This window comes from Stegostoma tigrinum, chromosome 34 (assembly GCF_030684315.1).
Source record: "Stegostoma tigrinum isolate sSteTig4 chromosome 34, sSteTig4.hap1, whole genome shotgun sequence".
In the NCBI taxonomy this organism is placed as follows: domain Eukaryota; kingdom Metazoa; phylum Chordata; class Chondrichthyes; order Orectolobiformes; family Stegostomatidae; genus Stegostoma; species Stegostoma tigrinum.
The window spans coordinates 25,218,150-25,238,842 of record NC_081387.1 but is presented as its reverse complement, the minus strand read 5'-3'; the positions used below and the strand labels follow the sequence as shown (position 1 = coordinate 25,238,842).

Genomic DNA, 20,693 nt, shown 5'->3' with positions numbered 1-20,693 from the left:
AGGTTACAGTCAGAAGAGCCGTGATCTTTGAGCAACCGAGACAAAATAGGAGGAGGCCATTCAGCCCGTTGAGACTACTCCACCATTTATCATGATCATGGCTAATCATTCCACTCAGTCGCCCGTTCCTGCTTTCCCACCGCAGCTTTAAATCCTTGTCACGTGAGGGCAGCTTAAGGCTCTGAACTGAACTCGGTGAAGTTTGGAATGATGAGGCGTGTTCCCATCGCAACTTCCTGAATACTGGAGATGCCTGGATAGAGCGGATGCAGAGAAGATGTTTTCGCCAGCAGGAGAGACTAGGGCACAAGGGCCCAGCCGCACAAAGAAGGGACGACCCCGTAGCACTGATGAGGAGGAATCTCTTCAAACAGAGGGTGGTGACTGTGGAACTCATTTCCGCTGAAGGCTGTGAGAGCCAAGTCAGTGAGTAAGACAGAGCTAGTTCGGGTTTTGATCAGTCAGGATCACGGGGAGAAGGTAGGAGAATAATGTTCAGAAACGTCCTAACCATGATTGAATGGTGAAGCAGGCTCGAAGGGCTGAATGGCCTAGTTCTGATCCCATATCTTATGGCTTTATGATCCCGATAGCCCTAAGAATTATATCTAACTCCTTCTTGAAAACATTCGGTGTTTTGTCTTCAACCACTTCCATTGGTGGTGAACTTCACTGGCTCGCCACTCTCTGGGTGAAGATATTTCTCCTCATCTCCTCACCTTAATGGCTCACTTTGTATCCTTAAACTGTGATCCCCTTGGCCTGGGCTCCCCAGTCATCGGGAATATCTATTCCTGGTTGAAATTTGTAGATTTTTATGGGTCCCAATTCCTTCACTCCGCTGCGCTCAGCCCTAACTGACATTGTTAAAAGCAGGCTTGATGGGCTCAGTGGCCTCCATAGCTTCGATAACTAGAAAGGGGAGGGTCGCGATTCAGAAACACATTTACCGAGAGGAACAGGGAGTGGGGGGCGCAGGGATTTTTCAAAGCTGCCTTGTTTGCTTGAAGATCAAATGGGCAAATGATTTATCCCCCGATCGTCAGAGCGGGGAGTGGGAGTGGGTGAGGGATGGGAGGGGACGAGAGTTGGATGTGTAGGAGAGAAAGCTGTTTGGGGGGTGGGACGGTAAAGGGAAAGGAGAGAGAGGCAAAAGGAGGTGGCACGGTGGCTTGGTGGTTAAGTCGGGTGCGATACCACTCTCGGGCGACTGTCTGTGTGGAGTTTGCACATGCTCCCCGTGTCTGCGTGGGTTTCCTCCGGGTGCTCCCACGTTCCGAAGATGCACGGGTTAGGTGAAGTGGCCATGCTAAACTGCCTGTAGTGTTTAAGGGATACCTAGATTTGGAGGGGTTAAAAGGGGAATGGGCCTGGGTGGGATGCTCTGAGCGTTCGGTGTGGATGTTGGGCCGAAGGGCCTGTTTCCACACTGTAGGAATTCTATGATTCTATGAAGAGAGAGACTATTTCCATTCACTGGAAACTGAAAGCCCGGAAGAAAAGTCAGAAATCGCTGATTGGCGAGAGCCTCTGTGGGCGGAGATGTAAAAGTTGAGAATTGGAAAGCGACTGAGTGCCTGGGAGCTGGCAGGGGCTCACAATCTGTGTCTGTCTCTGTGTGTCTAGTCCCACACACGGGCTGAGAAAGCAGCCCCCAGCCCTGCCCTGCAGCATCTACCAGAGGGAGAGGGAGTGAGGCACTCGGAGCAGACACCACCCCAAACCCAGCCCAGGAGATCTCCCCCAGCCCCATGCCTGGCTCGGAGAAGGCAGCGGATGGAGCTGCTGGCCGCCTGGCCCCTGTACTCGGCACTGCCTTACTGACCCTGGGGCTGTCAGTGCCCACCACGGCCCTGCTTGTCATCTACTTCCGATGTGGAGGCCAGCCAGGCCACCCAGAGCAGGTGAGGCAGCGGAGGGGGAGGGCGGCGATGGGGAGGTTAGCGCTACGCTTCGGAGTCACGCCACCCACCTCGGGGGAGCCCGCCGATGTGATAGGTGCTAGACAAATGCAGATCTTCCTTGTTGGTGAAAGGATCAGTATAAGGATAATTTGAAGTTTCCCCCTTTACGCTGAAGCTGTCCTCGTTATAAATCGCTACCTCTCGGAGTCAAGGGCTCGAGAATCGCTCGGGAAATCCCGGGAATGGCACTGAGGCCAATTGGGAATCTAGTCACTGAGTGGTCAGCATGTGGAGCATCCCATTGGCCCAGTGCCCTTGGAGAGGGAGGTGGGTGAGGGGCAGGGAGTGTAGCCAGGATGGTTGGAGATCCCCCTCCCCCCTCCGGGATGACCTTTGACAAGATCCCAGTCACTACTTAAGGGACCGAATGTTCTCCATTACTCGCCAGTGGGAGCTCAGCCATTTGTTGGGGGGTGGGGAGGGTGGTGGAGGAGGCAATGTAAAATGCGGAGGGTCAGGAGGGGGAGCCGGGGTCTGCACGTGAGAACCCGGTGAGCTGGTCCCAGCCAGCGATACCCACATCCCACGAATGAATGTTCAAGATGCCCCCTCTTTGTTGGATGATATTGCAATGCCCCTCTTCAACCCTTTCCCTCCTAGAGTTCACCAACAGGACAGTGAGAACCGAACACAGTGCTCTCGCTGAGAAGGCTGAGTTTGGCCGGACACGTCCTTTCCTGGTCAGTGCATTGAGTACAGGAGTTGGGAGGTCATGTTGCTGCTGGGCAGGACATTGGTTCGGCCACTGTTGGAGTATTGCATGCAGCTCTGGTCTCCCTGATACAGGAAGGATGTTGTGAAACTCGAAAGTGTTCGGAAAAGATCAGCAAGGATGTTGACAGGGTTGAGGGGTTTGAGGGATAGAGAGCTTGAATAGGCTGGGACTATTTTCCCTCGAGATTCGGAGGCTGAGGGGTGAACTCATAGAGGTTTATAAAATCATGAGGGGCATGGAGAGGGTGAACAGTCAAGGTCTTTTTCCCCAGGGCGGGGGACTCCAAAACAAGAGGGGCATAGGTTTAAGGTGAGAAGAGAAAGATTTAAAAGAGACCCAAGGGGCAACTTTTTCACACAGGGGGCGATAGGTAATGGAACAAGCTGCCAGAGGAAGTGGTGGAGCCTGGTACAATTACAACATTTAAAAGGCATCTGGATGGGTGGAAGGATCGGACGGGCGTAGAGGGATATGGCCAGATGCTGCTTTGTTATTTTCACCTTGAACAGCTTCTCAGCTGCATTCCTCACCCCCATCAACATCCTCCCCAAGCCCCAACACATAGCGGTGTGTATAAACCTCAGGGTCTGTCCCTCCCCTTTGTGTTCCTGCTGGGGCTGCCGGTGGTCGGGGTGGGGCGGTGGGCTGCTCGGGCTGATCTTGTCAAGCTGCCTGTGATCCCTTTGCTGACCGAGCTGAAGCAGTGATGTTCTCGGGGTGAAACTGGGAAACCACAGCTTCCTGGATAATAAAATGTGAGATTGGATGAACACAGCAGGCCCAGCAGCATCTCAGGAGCACAAAAGCTGACGTTTCGGGCCTAGACCCTTCATCAGAGAGGGGGATGGGGTGAGGGTTCTGGAATAAATAGGGAGAGAGGGGGAGGCGGACCGAAGATGGAGAGAAAAGAAGTTAGGTGGGGAGGAGAGTATAGGTGGGGAGGGAGGGAGGGGATAGGTCAGTCCAGGGAAGACGGACAGGTCAAGGAGGTGGGATGAGGTTAGTAGGTAGGAGATGGGGGTGCAGCTTGGGGTGGGAGGAAGGGATGGGTGAGAGGAAGAACAGGTTAGGGAGGCAGAGACAGGTTGGACTGGTTTTGGGATGCAGTGGGTGGAGGGGAAGAGCTGGGCTGGTTGTGTGGTGCAGTGGGGGGAGGGGACAAACTGGGCTGGTTTTGGGATGCGGTGGGGGAAGGGGAGATTTTGAAGCTGGTGAAGTCCACATTGATACCATATGGCTGCAGGGTTCCCAAGCGGAATATGAGTTGCTGTTCCTGCAACCTTCGGGTGGCATCATTGTGGCACTGCAGGAGGCCCATGATGGACATGTCATCTAAAGAATGGGAGGGGGAGTGGAAATGGTTTGCGACTGGGAGGTGCAGTCACAGCTTCCTGATGCCTAACCTGAAGAAGTTACCCACCTCCCTCCGGACCAACCTCGGGGCCCTATTTATTCCAGAACCCTCACGCCATCCCCCTTTCTGATGAAGGGTCTAGGCCCAAAACGTCAGCTTTTGTGCTCCTGAGATGCTGCTTTGCCTGCTGTGTTCATCCAGCTTCACACATCTTCCCCACTGGATCCCGCTGTCAGATCTCGGCCATGGCCATCTGCCTGGGAGGGGAAGAGTCTGTCTCCTTTCTGTGTTGCTCATTAGCGTAAGGCACAAATATTGATCAGGGTGTGAGGGGGTTTCCCCTCCCGCTCTTCAAAAAGTCACACAGCTCTGGGATTGCTACCATCGGGACAAGGGACGATCATCAGGGGAGTTGGGGTAATGACTGATGTGAAACAAGGCAACTGTGGTTGTGTGACACCTCCTCAGTACTGACCCTCCAACAATGCAGCACTCCCTCACTACTGACCCTCTGACAGTGCTGCACACCCTTAGTACTGACTCTGAGAGTGCAGCATTCCCTCACACTGACCGTCTGACATTGCACACTCTTTCTGTACTAATCTCTGACAGTGCAGCTCTCCCTTACTGCCAACTCTCTGACAGTGCGGCAACCCCTCAGTACTGACCCTCTGACAGTGCGGCAACCCCTCAGTACTGATCCTCTGACAGTACGGCACTCCCTCAGTACTGACCGTCTGACAGTGTGCCACTCCCTGACAACCAACCATCTGACTGTGCTGCACTCGCTCAGTACTGACCCTCTGATAGTGCTGCACTCCCTCAGTACTGACCCTCTGATAGTGCAGCACTCCCTCAGTACTGACTCTCTGATAGTCCAGCTCTATCACAATGCTAACCTTTTGACAGTGCAGAACTCACTCAGGACTGACCCTCTGACAGTGCGGCACTCCCTGAGTACTGACCCTCTGAGATACAGCACTCCCTCAGTACTGACCCTCTGAGATACAGCACTCCCTCAGTACTGACCCTCTGATAGTGTAGCACTCCCTCAGTACTGACCCTCTGACAGTGCGGCACTCCCTGAGTACTGACCCTCTGAGATACAGCACTCCCTCAGTACTGACCCTCTGAGATACAGCACTCCCTCAGTACTGACCCTCTGATAGTGCAGCACTCCCTCAGTACTGACTCACTGATAGTCCAGCTCTATCACAATGCTAACCTTTTGACAGTGCGGCACTCACTCAGTACTGACTCTCTGAAGTACAGCACACCCTCAGTAGTTCCCTCTCAGTGTAGATATCCCTAAAGGATGTTTGTGAACTGGACAGGTATTTACAACAATCCTTGATGGTTGCCATAGCTAATGAGCTTTCAATGCTGCTTTTCTTTATAAATTTAAAATGTGACATTGATAGGATTTGAACCTCTGACCCAGAGCATTAGCGAAATCCCAAGATGACTTCACAAGAGATGTTCCCAATGTCTCATCATGTCCCTTCATGCTCCTTACTGGATGGAGGAAATCTGATGGGCTGAATGGCCTGACTATGCTGCAAGCTGAGAAATTGGATGAGATGAGCATGCCCTGCCTATATCTGTACTTGGGCAAGATCCTATTCACTATATTAGCTCTGAGCTGGATGAGATTCTTGATATCCAAGGTCAATAAACAATTCTCAGGGGCTATGCAGGAATATAGAGTTGATGTTCCAGTCAGATCAGCCATGACTTTTCGAGCCGGCTTGAGGGGCCAAATGGGCCACCCTCTTTGGCTGAATATTTCACAGGGGAGCAGGGAGCTGCGACTGGTCAACATTTGTTCTTTCACCAGAAACCATTCATCAAAACCACACACTGGCAGACTCACACACAAAAACACACAGGCACACACACACACACACACACATACACACACACACACACACACACACACACACACACACACACACACAGATTCACAGAAACACAAATGCACATAGGCACACACTCAGGCACAGGCAGAAACACACATACACACATGTACACACAAGCACATGACACACAAAGACAGACACAGTGATACAGACACAGAGACACAAATAGACACACACTTACATGCGCACACTGAGACACAGACACATTCACACACACCAATGCATAAACATGCACACACAGATATGTACACACACAGACAGACACAGGCACACTTAAACAGACACACATAAACACACAGGCACATGCACAGACCAAGATGCAGATACACACAGATAAAGATAGACAGACAGACACACAAAATGCACGCAAGCACAGAGACAGACACGCAAACAGACACACAATCTGGTTGTCATTGTGGAGTTGACTGATTGGGAGATCTTACTGTGAATAAATAGTCAGCCATGTTTCGTGAATGACTACACTTCAGGAACATGCCTTCTTTGCTGGAAGGGCCTTTCTCGTGTTATGAAAGGTCCTTTATAACTGCTGTTCTTTGTCCTTTTCAAATCAGAGCAAAGTTGGAACAAAGTTCTTACTAAAGCCAACACTTGCCTCAGGTCTGACACATGGTGCAATGGCTCCTTCCTCTCTGGACAAGGACAAGCCTCTTGCTTTGCTTTCCTTATCAGAATTCCCAAGATGTGCTGTCCATTCTCATCTCCAATGACCAGGAGTGGCTGTAATCTTTCAGTAGTCATGCACTCAGTGGTTAGTAGTGACTGAGTTCCTGGTGAGATGCCAGTGATAAACTTCTAAGAACAGCAGGGTCAGACCAGTGCCAATTTCAGAATGAGCTGCTGCATTTTACACCACACCCTGCAGAGCCAATCTCCAACTAGTGCAGACATCCTGCTGTCTTTCCCTTCTTGGGTACATTCTCATGTGACCAACGTTAACAGGTACTCTTACCTGATGTTTATCAATTTGCAGACACAGTACAGAATTAACAAGGTGGCTGATGTGTTTTTTCTAGGGAGCCCACAGTAACCTGCACAGCACAATCTTGTGGCAGGCTCAGCTCTCATTAAACACACCAGTCTGTCTGGTTATCAAAGAGGCCTTACTGGCAATGAGACAGCAGTACGGACGCAGAGTCCCTCATCGTATTGTGCAGTTACCCTCTGGGACTGGGTGGGACAGTGGGTCAGATACTGTCTCTGTCTGGGACTGGGTGGGACAGTGGGTCAGAGACTGTCCTTTCCCCCCCGCCTCAGGCCTGTGTAAGGTAGATAAACTGAGAAAGGGTCAGCGGACCCAAAACGATAACTCTGTTTTCTACTCCATGGATGCCGCCATACCTGCTGAGCTTTTCCAGCAACTTTGTTTTCGTTCCTGATTTAAAGCATCCGCAGTTCATTTGATTTTTATTAGGGTGGGTTAACTGCCTGCGAGGGGTAGAATTCCAGCCAGTCACTCAGACATATTAAATCCACTCACTGTGATCGATACCCGATCATGATCCTTTGCTACAGCTCCTGTGTTCCCGTCACCTGACTGAAACCTGGGAATATCCATCCTGGAAGTCTGCTCAGCTTCCTCATTCTCCTTGTCTTCCTCAATCTCCTCATCTTTCTCATCCTCCTCATCTTCCTGAACCTTCTCAGGTTCCTTAGTGTCCTCCGCTTTTTCTTGGGTTGGAGAATTTTTGTTTCCCGTCTCTCCGTGATGGACAGTGCTGGCTGGTATCACTCTGCCTGGGTCTATTTTTCTGTCATACCCTTTCCTCCTAATGGGTTCCAGGGAGCTGGTTCTCCCACTCCTACCGGATCGATTGCCCCAAATAGATGGAAGATCTCGATGAGATCTCTCCTCACCCTTTGACGGTAGATGGAATACCTCCCCATTTCCACCACCTGCCCTGACAACCTAACCCTGAGCTGTCTTACAAATATACTACCCAAGGCCCATTGACCCCCCCTCAAACTGCTCCGCCATTCACTATGATCATAGCAGATTGAGTTGTGGCTTGACTTCACTGTCAGTCAAAAATTAGCCTTAAAAATATTCAATAACCTTCCTCCGCCACTTGCTGGGCTAGAGTGTAGCACAGGCTCACAACCGTCTGACAGAAAAGTTTCCCTCATCTCTGTCTTAAATGGGGAAACCCTTTAATTGTATCACTGAGTTCTCACCTTCATTCCCCCTCTGACAGGAAACATCAAAACTCATCCTATCAAAACCCCTTCAGGATCTTTACGATGGCTTCAGTAACGGCGTCTCTCATTCTTCTGAACTGTGAAGGATACAGGCTCAGCTTTTCCCATATGATGGTCAATCCCCATCCCAGGAACAACCAAGTGAACGTTCTCTGAATGACTGCTGAAGCTGTAATGTCCTTCCTTATGTAAGGAGATTAAACCTCAACACAGTTCACCGACAACTCCAGCGCAAGTCCCCATTTTTACATTCCATTTCCAGCCCCAACCTTTAAACAACAAGGCCCGATGTCATTGTAGTGGTCTCTGCTGGACTACTGGCTCATCCAGTTAAGGACCAGACAGAGCAATGACTGTTCTTCAGGGGGAGCAAGAACACAGGTAAATACAACTCTCCCTGCCCTGCAGCAATTGGCAAGGAAATACTGAATGGTGGAGAAGTTGCGGATATGATGAATAATTCCCCTTGCCCACTGAGGGATGGAGGGTTGGGAGAATGCCCAGTTCTGCTGGAAATTCCAGACAAGAACTTGTTCAGCCTAGTTCAACCCTTCAAATTAGATCGGCAGGTTTGTTCCTGTAAGACGCTCAACTTCAGTTTAACAGCAGAACAGTATGATCAGTGAGTGTACCACAGACAAGGGAGGGGTACGGGCAGTGAGTCTGACAGGGAAAAGTGTAGTCAGTGAGTGTACCATGGGCAAGGGGAGATGCAGTCAGTGAGTGTACCATGGATAAGGGGAGGCGCAGTCAGTGAGTGTACCATGGATAAGGGGAGGCGCAGTCAGTGAGTGTAACATGGACAAGGGGAGATGCAGTCAGTGAGTGTGCTATGGATGAGGGAAGACGCAGTCAGTGAGTGTACCATGGACAAGAGGAGATGCAGCCAGTGAGTGTACCATGGACAAGAGGAGATGCAGTCAGTGAGTGTACTATGGATAAGGGAAGACGCAGTCAGTGAGTGTACCATGGACAAGAGGAGACGCAGTCAGTGAGTGTACCATGGATAAGGGGAGATGCAGTCAGTGAGTGTACCATGGTCAGGGAAGCTGGACAGAAAAGGTTTCACTTTGTTCATGGTTTGGCCAAGACCAGAGGGAAAAATTGGGAAGTGATGTCACAACTAAATCCAGGGGGAATTCATAATCCTTTCCCCAGACAGATGGTAAGAACGTGACACTCACTTTGACAGGTTGTGGCCCAGGCATGGATTGTCGAAGGATTTATGGGGAAGTGGGTAAATCCACAAGGGAGGGGATTGGATTGAGTTGGATGGGAAAAGGTAGAAGGAGGTGGAGTTAGACAGGAGATCCTGGTAAAGACCTGCTTTGGGTTGTAGGGTCAGTGGAATGATTGGTCTGAGGTATATCCCCATAGGATCACCAGGCAGAACTAAACAGCCTATCACACCACACATTCAGGAGAGGAGCCCCTTCTTAAACAACCAGGGCACTCACTTCTACAGAACTAGCAGCTTTAAATATCATAAATTCTTCTGAAGGAACAGGACTGTGATACAAGGGTGAGGATAAGGAGTTAGCTCACAGATCTCACAGAGATCTACAACACAGAAAAGGGCCCTTTGGCCCATGGAATCTGTGCCACAAAAACAACCAACTGACTATTCAACATCTATCTTCCAACATTTGGCGCATATCAAATCTAAATATTAAGACCACATCTAAATACTTCTTTAATGTGATGGTTTCAGAGATAGTAGGAACTGCAGATGCTGCAGAATCTGAGAAAACAAGGTGTAGAGCTGGATGAACACAGCAGGCCAAGCAACATCAGGACTGCTGTGTTCATCCAGCTCTATACCTTGTTATCTTTAATGTGATGATCGTTTCGGCCTCTCCCACCCTTACAGTGAATTCCAGGTTCCCACCACCCTCTGGGTGAAAATGTTTTTCCTCACATCTCTTCAAAACCATCTATCCCTTTGATAATAAAATGTGAGGCTGGATGAACACAGCAGGCCAAGCAGCATCTCAGGAGCACAAAAGCTGACGTTTCGGGCCTAGACCCTTCATCAGAGAGGGGGATGGGGAGAGGGAACTGGAATAAATAGGGAGAGAGGGGGAGGCGGACCGAAGATGGAGAGTAAAGAAGATAGGTGGAAAGAGTATAGGTGGGGAGGTAGGGAGGGGATAGGTCAGTCCAGGGAAGACGGACAGGTCAAGGAGGTGGGATGAGGTTAGTAGGTAGATGGGGGTGCGGCTTGGGGTGGGAGGAAGCGATGGGTGAGAGGAAGAACAGGTTAGGGAGGCAGAGACAGGTTGGACTGGTTTTGGGATGCAGTGGGTGGGGGGGAGGAGCTGGGCTGGTTGTGTGGTGCAGTGGGGGGAGGGGACGTACTGGGCTGGTTTAGGGATGCAGTAGGGGAAGGGGAGATTTTGAAACTGGTGAAGTCCACATTGATACCATATGGCTGCAGGGTTCCCAGGCGGAATATGAGTTGCTGTTCCTGCAACCTTCGGGTGGCATCATTGTGGCAGTACAGGAGGCCCATGATGGACATGTCATCTAGAGAATGGGAGGGGGAGTGGAAATGGTTTGCGACTGGGAGGTGCAGTTGTTTGTCGCGAACTGAGCGGAGGTGTTCTGCAAAGCGGTCCCCAAGCCTCCGTTTGGTTTCCCCAATGTAGAGGAAGCCGCACCGGGTACAGTGGATGCAGTATACCACATTGGCAGATGTGCAGGTGAACCTCTGCTTAATGTGGAATGTCATCTTGGGGCCTGGGATAGGGGTGAGGGAGGAGGTGTGGGGGCAAGTGTAGCATTTCCTGCGGTTGCAGGGGAAGGTGCCGGGTGTGGTGGGGTTGGAGGGCAGTGTGGAGCGAACAAGGGAGTCACGGAGAGAGTGGTCTCTCCGGAAAGCAGACAGGGGTGGGGATGGAAAAATGTCTTGGGTGGTGGGGTCGGATTGTAAATGGCGGAAGTGTCGGAGGATGATGCGTTGTATCCGGAGGTTGGTAGGGTGATGTGTGAGAACGAGGGGGATCCTCTTGGGGCGGTTGTGGCGGGGGCGGGGTGTGAGGGATGTGTTGCGGGAAATACGGGAGATGCGGTCAAGGGCGTTCTCGATCACTGCGGGGGGAAAGTTGCGGTCCTTAAAGAACTTGGACATCTGGGATGTGCGGGAGTGGAATGTCTTATCATGGGAGCAGATGCGGCGGAGGCGGAGGAATTGGGAATAGGGGATGGAATTTTTGCAGGAGGGTGGGTGCGAGGAGGTGTATTCTAGGTAGCTGTGGGAGTCGGTGGGCTTGAAATGGACATCAGTTACAAGCTGGTTGCCTGAGACGGAGACTGAGAGGTCCAGGAAAGTGAGGGATGTGTTGGAGATGGCCCAGGTGCACTTGAGGTTGGGGTGGAAGGTGTTGGTGAAGTGGATGAACTGTTCGAGCTCCTCTGGGGAGCAAGAGGCGGCGCCGATACAGTCATCAATGTATCGGAGGAAGAGGTGGGGTTTGGGGCCTGTGTAGGTGCTATCCCTTTGCTTAAATATCTGGCCCCAGTCATTGTCCCTTCAAACAAGGGGGAAGGTTTCTTACTATCTGCCCTGTGTATGTCCCTCATAATGTTAGACATTCAATTATGGCACCCCGTCAGTCTCCTCTGCTCCAAGGCAAAAACCTCAGTCTGTCCTATCTCTATTCTTAACCAAATCTCTCCAGTCCAGGTAACATCCTGGTAAATTTCCTCTGCAATGGCCTTGTTAAATGAAGGTGTTGAATGACCTCCGTTCCAGTTATTGGAAAAGTTGGAGTCAAATTTTCCGAAGTGGAGATAAAAAAGCAGACAACACACCAGCTCGTCCCCTCCCCCACTGCATCCCAAAACCAGTCCAGCCTGTCTCTGCTTCCCTAACCTGTTCTTCCTCTCACCTATCCCTTCCTCCCACCTCAAGCTGCACCTCCATTTCCTACCTACTACTTCATCCCGCCTCCTTGACCTGTCGGTCTTCCCTGGACTGACCTATCTCCTCCCTACCTCCCCACCTATACTCTCTACTCCACCTATTTTCTTTTCCTCCAGCTTCAACCCGCCTCCCCCTCTCTCCCTATTTATTTCTGAACCCCCTCCCCATCCCCCTTTTCTGATGAACGGTCTAGGCCCGAAACATCTGCTTTTGTGCTCCTGAGATGCTGCTTGGCCTGCTGTGTTCATCCAGCTTCACACTTTGTTATCTTGGATTCTCCAGCATCTGCAGTTCCCATTAACACTGCGAACATACTGGTTTTTGTAAATGCAAAATGTTTCTCAAAGACATGGCCTGATTTGACTGCACATGCTCAGTCTCCTCCTTCCCAGCCTTCCCTGTCTCACAACCTTCACCCTCTCTCAAATCTCCCTCTCAGCCCGCTGCCCCCTACCTCCCACTCACTCACTCCCCTGACATTCCCACTCACCAAAAATGGGAACCATTTGGGGCAAATTTGATGGCTAGTTTATGTAGGTTTGTTTTTAATAGGCTGAAGGGGAAAGGGGAGCACTACCTCTCTCTGTTTCACTCCACAGATTCCTCACAATGTGTCCCTGGTGAAAGGACATTTGGGTAAGTGCTGCATTATTCTGTGTCTGATACCCAGCCTCAGTGGGATCATGGCTGATCTTAAATAACAAAGTATGGAGCTGGATGAACACAGCAGGCCAAGCTGCATATCAGGAGCACAAAAGCTGATGTTTTGGGCCTAGACCCATCATCAGAAAATGGGCATGGGGAGAGGGTTCTGAAATAAATAGGGAGAGAGGGGAAGGCGGGTCAAAGATGGAGAGAGGAGAAGATAGGTGGAGAGGAGACAGACAAGTTAAAGGGGGCAAGGATGGCGTCTGTAGAGGTGAGTATAGGTGGGGAGGTAGGGAGGGGATAGGCCAGTCAAGGGAGGATGGACAGGTCACGGGGGGCGGGATGAGGTTAGTAGGTAGGAAATGGAAGCGCGGCTTGAGGTGAGAGGAGGGAATAGGTGAGAGGAAGAACAGATTAGGAAGTAGTATGCGGTGGGGGGAGGGGAGATTTTGAAGCTAGTGCAGGAACAGCAACTCATATTCTGCTTGGGAACCCTGCAGCCCAATGGTATCAATGTGGAGTTCACCAGCTTCAAAATCTCCCCTACCCCCACCACATCCCAAAACCAGCCCAGCTCGTCCCTGCCTCCCTAACCTGCTCATGGGATCCTGCTACAAGTGACCGGAGGTAAGACTTTGACCTGGGTCATTTGCTCTGTGTGTTCCAGTTTAGCTATAGAATTATCTGACTGCGTGGAGAGCCCATTGTTGCCCATTGCATCCCCCATGGCAGCTCCTCAGCAAACTGGAATTGACTAGCTGACCAATCAGCATGATTTTCTCCTGCAGTGTCAATCATTTTACATTTGGCACTTTTGCATTTTTCCTGATAAGTGCAAAGCGTAAAATCTCCACAACCTGTCTCTGTCTTCAGCAATCCTGACTGTGGAGTTGTGCACGGTGACTCAGTGGGTAGCATTGCTGCCTCTCACTGCCAGCGACCTGGGTTTAATTCCAGCCTCAGCCAACTCTCTGTGTGGAGTTTGCACATTCTCCCTGTGCCTGTGTGGGTTTCCTGTGGGTGCTCCAGTTTCCTCCCACAGTTCAAAGATGTGCAGGTTAGGTGGGTTTGTTATGCTAAATTGCTCACTGTGTGCAGGCTAGGTGGGTTAGTTCCTTTGTATTTACTCTGTCAAAGGCATTCATGATTTGGAACACGTTGAGAAAATCTCCTGTCCTCACCTTCCCAGCTCAAGGCTTTAACATGAGCTGGTTTGAAATGGGTTAAAGTGTTGCAATAGCCACAGGCAGAAATGTGATGGGGACATCTCAGTTCACATCAAATTAAACAGGAAAAAACAAACCTCACAGCCTGAGTTCATGGCGAGTATGTCATGGCTTTTGAGAAACCTCATCACTGGTGTGAACCTGTCTTGAAAACAAAACTGATTCAGATTTAGGTTTAGATTTTATGGCCACACATTTCTCAAGTATGGGGTGCAGGAGTAGAGCAAAAAGTGTCTAATTTTGCCACACACAGCTCCATCTTAGGTATAATGGTGTCCAGCTAAAAACAACTTAGGTAGAAAGTCGTAAAAGAGAGAAACACAGCTAAAAAAGTTAAGCATTACCGACCTTCATAGAATAAGTAGAAAATTATTGAAGAAGATGTAAGTAAAGTCCTTCTTCTCATAAACTAGAAACTAAAGGAATAAAGTTAAAAATTCAGCAGTCTTTCTTGAGTACTTAGCCTCTGCAAGAAGAACAGAAAAGTGCAGAAGTGAATATAGTGTCTGTGGTAGCATCTGGGAGGAGACAGATAGAGAGAGAGAGAGAGAGAGAGAGAGGTATTGTTTTGATATGACCCTGCTGAACCGAACTGAGAAAACAAAGAATTTCCTGTTAATTTTTTTGTGCAGTGTTTTAACTGTTTAAACTGATTAACGAACTTGTAAAAGCTTCTCACTGTCCTCGCCGAATGCGACACTTCACGTCAATAAAACGATTCATACTTCGGTTAATTGTACATGTTTGGCTCTGAAAGATGTTATAGACCATAGATACTGATAGTGGCACCTGTGTGATTCTCACATTAACCAATAACACTGCTTTCATTTCAGAGAGAATCGGTGACAGTGATGAGCAGTGGGAACTGACAGGCAACGAGAAGCCAGCTGCTCATTTGATTGGTAAACACAATGTTTTTCTCAATATCTGACAGTTATTGTGAGTTAGCCAATGCAAATCCCTGAGGGGTTCTTATGGTGGAATGGTTGTGTCCAAATCTCTGAGACAGGAGACCAAGCTCAGGTCCAAGGCAGTGTCATAGCATTTCTGAACAGGTTGCTTTGGGAAATACCTGTAAATTTCTGAAGGCAAACAGTCACCTCCTCATTAAATCCCTGAGTTTATGCTGATATACTGCCGCTTGGTCTATACAGTGGACACCCCTCATCCACATGCTTTGTGCCTCTTCTATACAAGAGGCTTGTTCTAAAGCCCAATAGTGGAGGGGGTCTGCTTCTATGTTATAAAGAATAATGGTTTGATTAACCCAGAGCATTTCACTTTCCAGGTTTGCTTAAAGTTGGGCTTGGGAAGCTGGCTCTTAAATGAGACATTGAGCACAAAAAAGAAGAATGTTGATAAACACAGAAGGGGGAAGGGGCGGGATGTGAGGAGATGCTAAATTCATGTTTCTCAGATAAGGCGCGGGTAATTGAGATAGTGGGCGGTCCATCTTGGACACGTCCTATGTCCCTGACAATACTTTAATTCCAAGACTTTCTCTACAGTTCTCATGGCCTTTGCCAGCTCTAGATCAGATCCCACTGCACTCAGAGTCCTAAACCTTGTACAGGGAACTATAAAATGCTGCCTGTTTAACAGACTGAGATCCAGACATGGAATTTAGGAATTAAAGTGCTTTTAAAGATTCACAACAGTTTTGTTACAAATCTATAATCCGGCACAAACATAAGTTTCCATGTGTCCCTCCTTAACTTTTTCACTGTGCAGAAGCCACACACCAACCCCTCCAAACTGGGAAGAAGACTCTTTTCTTTCAAATAAACAAAAAAATGCTGCAGGACTTTATCATTCACCAAATTCCAGAAGAGAGAAACAAAGGGGGCATCAGTAGTCAGCAGCTCCTGTGGTGCTCACCTATTTCAAAAAGCTGAAAATGTGCCAATGGACACCTCGTGTGCTGCTTTTCCAAGGAGACCCGACAAAGCTGTGGAAGGAGGCAGCCAGTTGTGAATTTTGACCTTATCTACGGCCTATGAACAGATGCACAAGGAAGTTCTCTAAGGAACCCAACTCTCTTTCTTCACACAAAACTATCACCCTCACCACCAAGTAAATGAAGCAATTACCAGTGCCGCCCACTGGGGGCAATGCAATGATAACAAAAGGGCATGAGTCGAGAAGGAAAGAGAGAGAATTAAAATGCAAAAGCTCAGCTCATTTTTTAAACAAATAAAACCATCACCAAATCACCCATAAGAATGCAACTGTTGTCTTTTTAAGCAAAATTGTCGGCACGTCACCTGTGTTTCTCATTTAAAGAATGATTCCCAAGCACAATCCATCAGTGCAACAATGACACACATTGGGGAAGGTAGGAAGAGAGGGAGGGGACGCAATTAAAGTGGAGTTAGAGAGAGAAATAATTCCTCCATCTCCTGTGGTGCCCACCTCTCTCTGAAAACATCAAGGATGTCAGTGGACATTGGGCACAAGTACCCAGCTCTTAAACAATCTATTCAGGTATGTTAAGACATACCTCCAACATGGGTGGGAATTGAATCAAGGTCTTTATCCCAGAGGTAGGGACAACACCAAAGGCCCAAGATCTTCCAAGTCATCCATGTTACTAATGGAAAGAAAATTTACAGGCATTGCCCACCAGGAGTGGTGCAACAATAGCAAAGGAGAATGGTCAGGAAAGAGGGATAGAGCTAACCTAAATAGAGAAAGAAGGGGAAAGACAGAGACACAAAAAGACCAGACCAGGTACACATGGCAGATTCCCTTCCCTAAAGGATGGTAATGGACCCGATTAGATCATTACAATAATCCTGTTGTCATCACTGGGGGAAGCTTTTCAATTCCAAAGTTATTTTAACACAAAGGAGTTAACTTCCACAACAGTCATGAGGAATTTGAAGGCAGTTTCCAGAACACGAGCCCAGACTTGAGGTTTGCGAAACTGTTAACATTACCATCAGACCAGCAGAGACCAACAGTGACAGATCCACAGGAGGTTAGTGGGTCATTGATGACTTGGTGTGCTCAGGTTCAGCGGGTTTCATTCCTTGCTGATCTGATATTAGTTTCTCCATCTCTTTGCAGGAATCTATCACCGTTCTCTCATGGACAGTGCCGGCGTTCATTCTCACCGCACACTGGAATGGGAGTCAGTCAGAGGTCTGGCTTTTACTAAGGACTCAGTGCGTTACCTTGGCCGATCTCTGGTCATCCCCAAGCGAGGCCTGTACTATGTGTACTGCCAGGTGGGCTTCCGTGGAAGTGAGTGTACGAACCGACCGGTTACTCTATACAACCGGGTGTACCGCAAACACGACTCTTACCCCGAGCCCCTGCTCCTGCTCAGCGGCGCTGAGACAGTGTGTGGCAAGAACCACAACAAGGGCTCCTGGTACACCACCCTAGGCCAGGGGGCAGTGGTAGAACTCGAGAGGGACCATCAGCTCTTTGTGAATGTCAGCAACCCCCATCTGGTGGACTACCTCGATGGAAAAACCTTCTTTGGTGTCATCAAAATCTGACCCTGGCCCTGGAGGGTGGGAAGGCCAGGGGATAAAGAGGGCTTTGCACAGATTAATAAGTGGGATATGAGTTACAATGTTACTTTTTTTTAGCATATATTGTATCTATTTTTTTACAATAACTTGCATTTATATAATCCTTCTGGCGCTGTTAGAGTATTCTACAGCTATTTCTCAGGAGGGTCAGTCAGATCCAGCTATTTCTCAGGACGGTCAGATCCAGCTATTTCTCAGGACAGTCAGTCAGATCCAGCTATTTCTCAGGGGGGGTCAGTCAGATTCAAGTTTGGTACCAAGGCACATGAGGCTTCATTCGAACACAAGGAGATCCGTCATTTAAGGCAAACCCTGATTCTTAACATTGGTTCGACTGTAGATCCTTATTAACTATGTTTGTTTAAACTATAGATCTTTGTTAACCATGACTGGTTACATTGTACAGTGCTATTAACCCTGATTGGTTATACTGTTGATCCTTGCTAATCCTGATTGATTACACTTTGGATCCTTGTTAATTCTTATTGGGTACATTGTACAGGTCTCATAACCCTCTCTGCTTATACTGTAGATCTTATTAGCCCTGACTGGTTACAGTGTAGTTCCTTGCTCATCTCAATTGGTGGCCAATTTAGGATTCAATGTGGAATCACGAGAATCCTGTTCCCCCAGACTGTGGAACCCATGAGCACAGGGAGGAACAGGGATGGACAACAGAAACATATTTGTAAAGAAAACATAAGACCACAAAACATAGGAGCAGAAGTAGGCCATTTGGCCCATTGAGTCTGCTCCACCATGACTGGCATGTTTCCCAAACCCATTTTCCTGCCTTCTCCCTGTCTTCCTTAATCCCCTTACAAATGAAAAACCTATCCATCTCTGTCTCAGACAGACTCAATGACTTGGCATCCACAGTCATCTAAAGCAATGAATCTGAACACAAAGTCACCATCCTCTGAGTGAAGAAATTCCTCCACATCTCAGTTCTAAAGGGTTGTCCCCTCACTCCGAGGCTGTGTCCACAGGGTCCTAGAAGATGGATGGAAAACAAAGCCCAGAGAGAGGAATAGATGGAGCTATTGATGGGGTGAGGTGCTGGAGATGGATCATGTGAAGTTGACCAATTAGGCACAAGCCTCTTTTTCCATGTTGTAACCGTTGTGTAATGGCTGAATTTCTGCACAATGCATTTCTTTTTAACACCAAGATAACAAAGTGTGGAGCTGGATGAACACAGCAGGCCGAGCAGCATCTCAGGAACACAAAAGCTGACGTTTCAGGCCTAGACCCTTCCTCTCTGATGAAGGGTCTAGGCCCGAAACGTCAGCTTTTGCGCTCCTGAGATGCTGCTTGGCCTGCTGTGTTCATCCAGCTCCACACTTTGTTATCTTGGATTCTCCAGCATCTGCAGTTCCCATTATCTCTTTCTAACACCAGTCTGCTATTCTTACATAGGCATGACTTCACTTAATGCTGATCCACTTGGCAATACAGTGTGTAACAATATCTCCAGCAGAGCAGGTTCAATGGCAGAGCGGCTTCCTTTGCTCTTAATTTATACATTTGGAACTTGCCACATTACTATAGTTGCTTTTGGTTCTTACAAGAACAAGAGTTCATGCTAGTTAATCAGTGCTACTCAGCATGTTTAAAATTATACATTTTTTAAAAGTGACATTTTGATGTACTGACTGATTTTTTGGTACATTTGGTACTGTTTAATCATTGCCCAGTTTTGTTTAAACATTGCTTGGCACTGCTACTACCATTATTTGACACAGTTTAACTCTCCTGCATCACTCAGGGCTGTGAGCTCTGATGGCATTCCATTAAAGAACGCCTTCTGGGATACCTGCTTCTTATTAATGTGATACTGTTATTCAGGGATCCACCAACATGTTGGAATTCTCACCTTCCCAGGGTCCAGTGTTGTGGACAAAGTTGAAGTATGTAAATCTGTCATATCCCCACTTTCTCATTGGAGAGAGAGAGACAGAGAGAGAGAGAGAGAGAGAGAGAGAGAGAGAGAGACGACCGTTGGCTGTTTAACCTGAGGGCCAGCACGCCTCAGGTGAGGAGTGAGGTTAAGAGTCCTTCATAGTAACCTCAGCCAGTGCAGGAATTGAACCTACATTCTGTGTGGCAAACCTGCCATCCAGCCAACGGAGCTAACGGACAGGGGTATTGATGTGACACAAGGCATATCGTGTTCCTGTACAGCTACTCAGCCACAGTGGCATACACTCATGACCACTGCAAAGAAAAACTACTTAAAAACAAAGGAAATCCTGCCTGCTCCCTGGCATGGTCTTACAGAAATACCAAAGTAAATCATTCCCAGTACGTACAACCACGGCTCTGTGGGAATTCCAGCTCCATGTCAGGATCCTAAGCCCTCCTGGTGGGGGATCAGAATAGAGAACCAAATTGATATTCTAATCCACTTCTTCACCACTCACGTCACCGCAAACTGCCTCATCCTCTTCTCAATAGGGACACTAGGTTTGATTAAAGTTCCTCATCTCCGACATAAGCAGGTTAATTCTGGCATGGGCAGTGATGTAGAACAAGCAGTAATGCCTTGACTGCCTGGCATAGTCCCATCAAATAATCAGCTCCATTGAATTTCAGTTTATAAACAATATCTCCCCCATTGGGTGTTGTAGAGTGACCAGACCTGGCTCTTTAAGTGCGTGCAAATGCGACCTATTTCATTGATTTGCTTTTTCATCATTTCATTAATATCTTTTACCTGTCAATCTATCATTGCAACCATTTTTTGCTTTCTTTCTTTCTTTCTCTCTCTCTCTCACTCTCTCTCTTTCTTTCTGACTCTTTTTCTGTCTTTATCTATCTATCTATCTATCTATCTATCTATCTATCTATCTATCTATCTATCTATCTATCTATCTATCTATCTATCTATCTATCTATCTATCTATCGATCTATCTATCGATCTATCTGACTGTTGCATTATGTCTCACATTCAGTATACCTTTAAGAGATGTACTCATGGTATCATCACTGTATTATAGTGTGATCTGAGGCTGTCAAATGATCCACCTTACCCTAGGATCACTCGAAACATTACGTCTACTAGAAACATGCTGCTCTTTGTAACTGAATGTTAGCCAAGACACAAAGTTGTATATAATAATTAGCTGTAATAAATTTGTTGTGTCTTCAACATCCAATATCCAGTTTTATTTAATGTTGTG

At 48.2% G+C, this 20,693-nt stretch overlaps 1 protein-coding gene across 2 annotated transcripts; it reads left to right on the top strand.

The window, feature by feature from the left end:
* Nucleotides 1-315: 315 nt before the first annotated feature.
* Nucleotides 316-18,698, top strand: LOC125446515 (lymphotoxin-beta-like). 2 transcript variants are annotated; one of them, XM_048520148.2, is made up of 4 exons: nt 1,566-1,904; nt 12,694-12,730; nt 14,802-14,870; nt 17,038-18,698. In XM_048520148.2, the coding sequence occupies exons 1-4, from the start codon at nt 1,752-1,754 to the stop codon at nt 17,472-17,474; spliced, it is 696 nt and encodes a 231-aa protein (XP_048376105.1). In that variant the 5' UTR covers nt 1,566-1,751; the 3' UTR covers nt 17,475-18,698. The 2 variants fall into 2 exon arrangements, with proteins under 2 accessions (XP_059495424.1, XP_048376105.1); XM_059639441.1 differs by lacking the exons at nt 1,566-1,904; nt 12,694-12,730 and adding an exon at nt 316-426.
* The last annotated feature ends 1,995 nt before the right edge of the window (nt 18,699-20,693 follow it).

Excerpts from the sequence above, each read along its gene's own strand:
- LOC125446515 (XM_048520148.2), top strand. The coding sequence starts at position 1,752 with ATGCCTGGCTCGGAGAAGGCAGCGGATGGAGCTGCTGGCCGCCTGGCC. Across the intron at positions 12,731-14,801 it reads CCTGGTGAAAGGACATTTGG|AGAGAATCGGTGACAGTGAT; the intron begins GTAAGTGCTGCA and ends CTTTCATTTCAG. Across the intron at positions 14,871-17,037 it reads GCCAGCTGCTCATTTGATTG|GAATCTATCACCGTTCTCTC; the intron begins GTAAACACAATG and ends ATCTCTTTGCAG.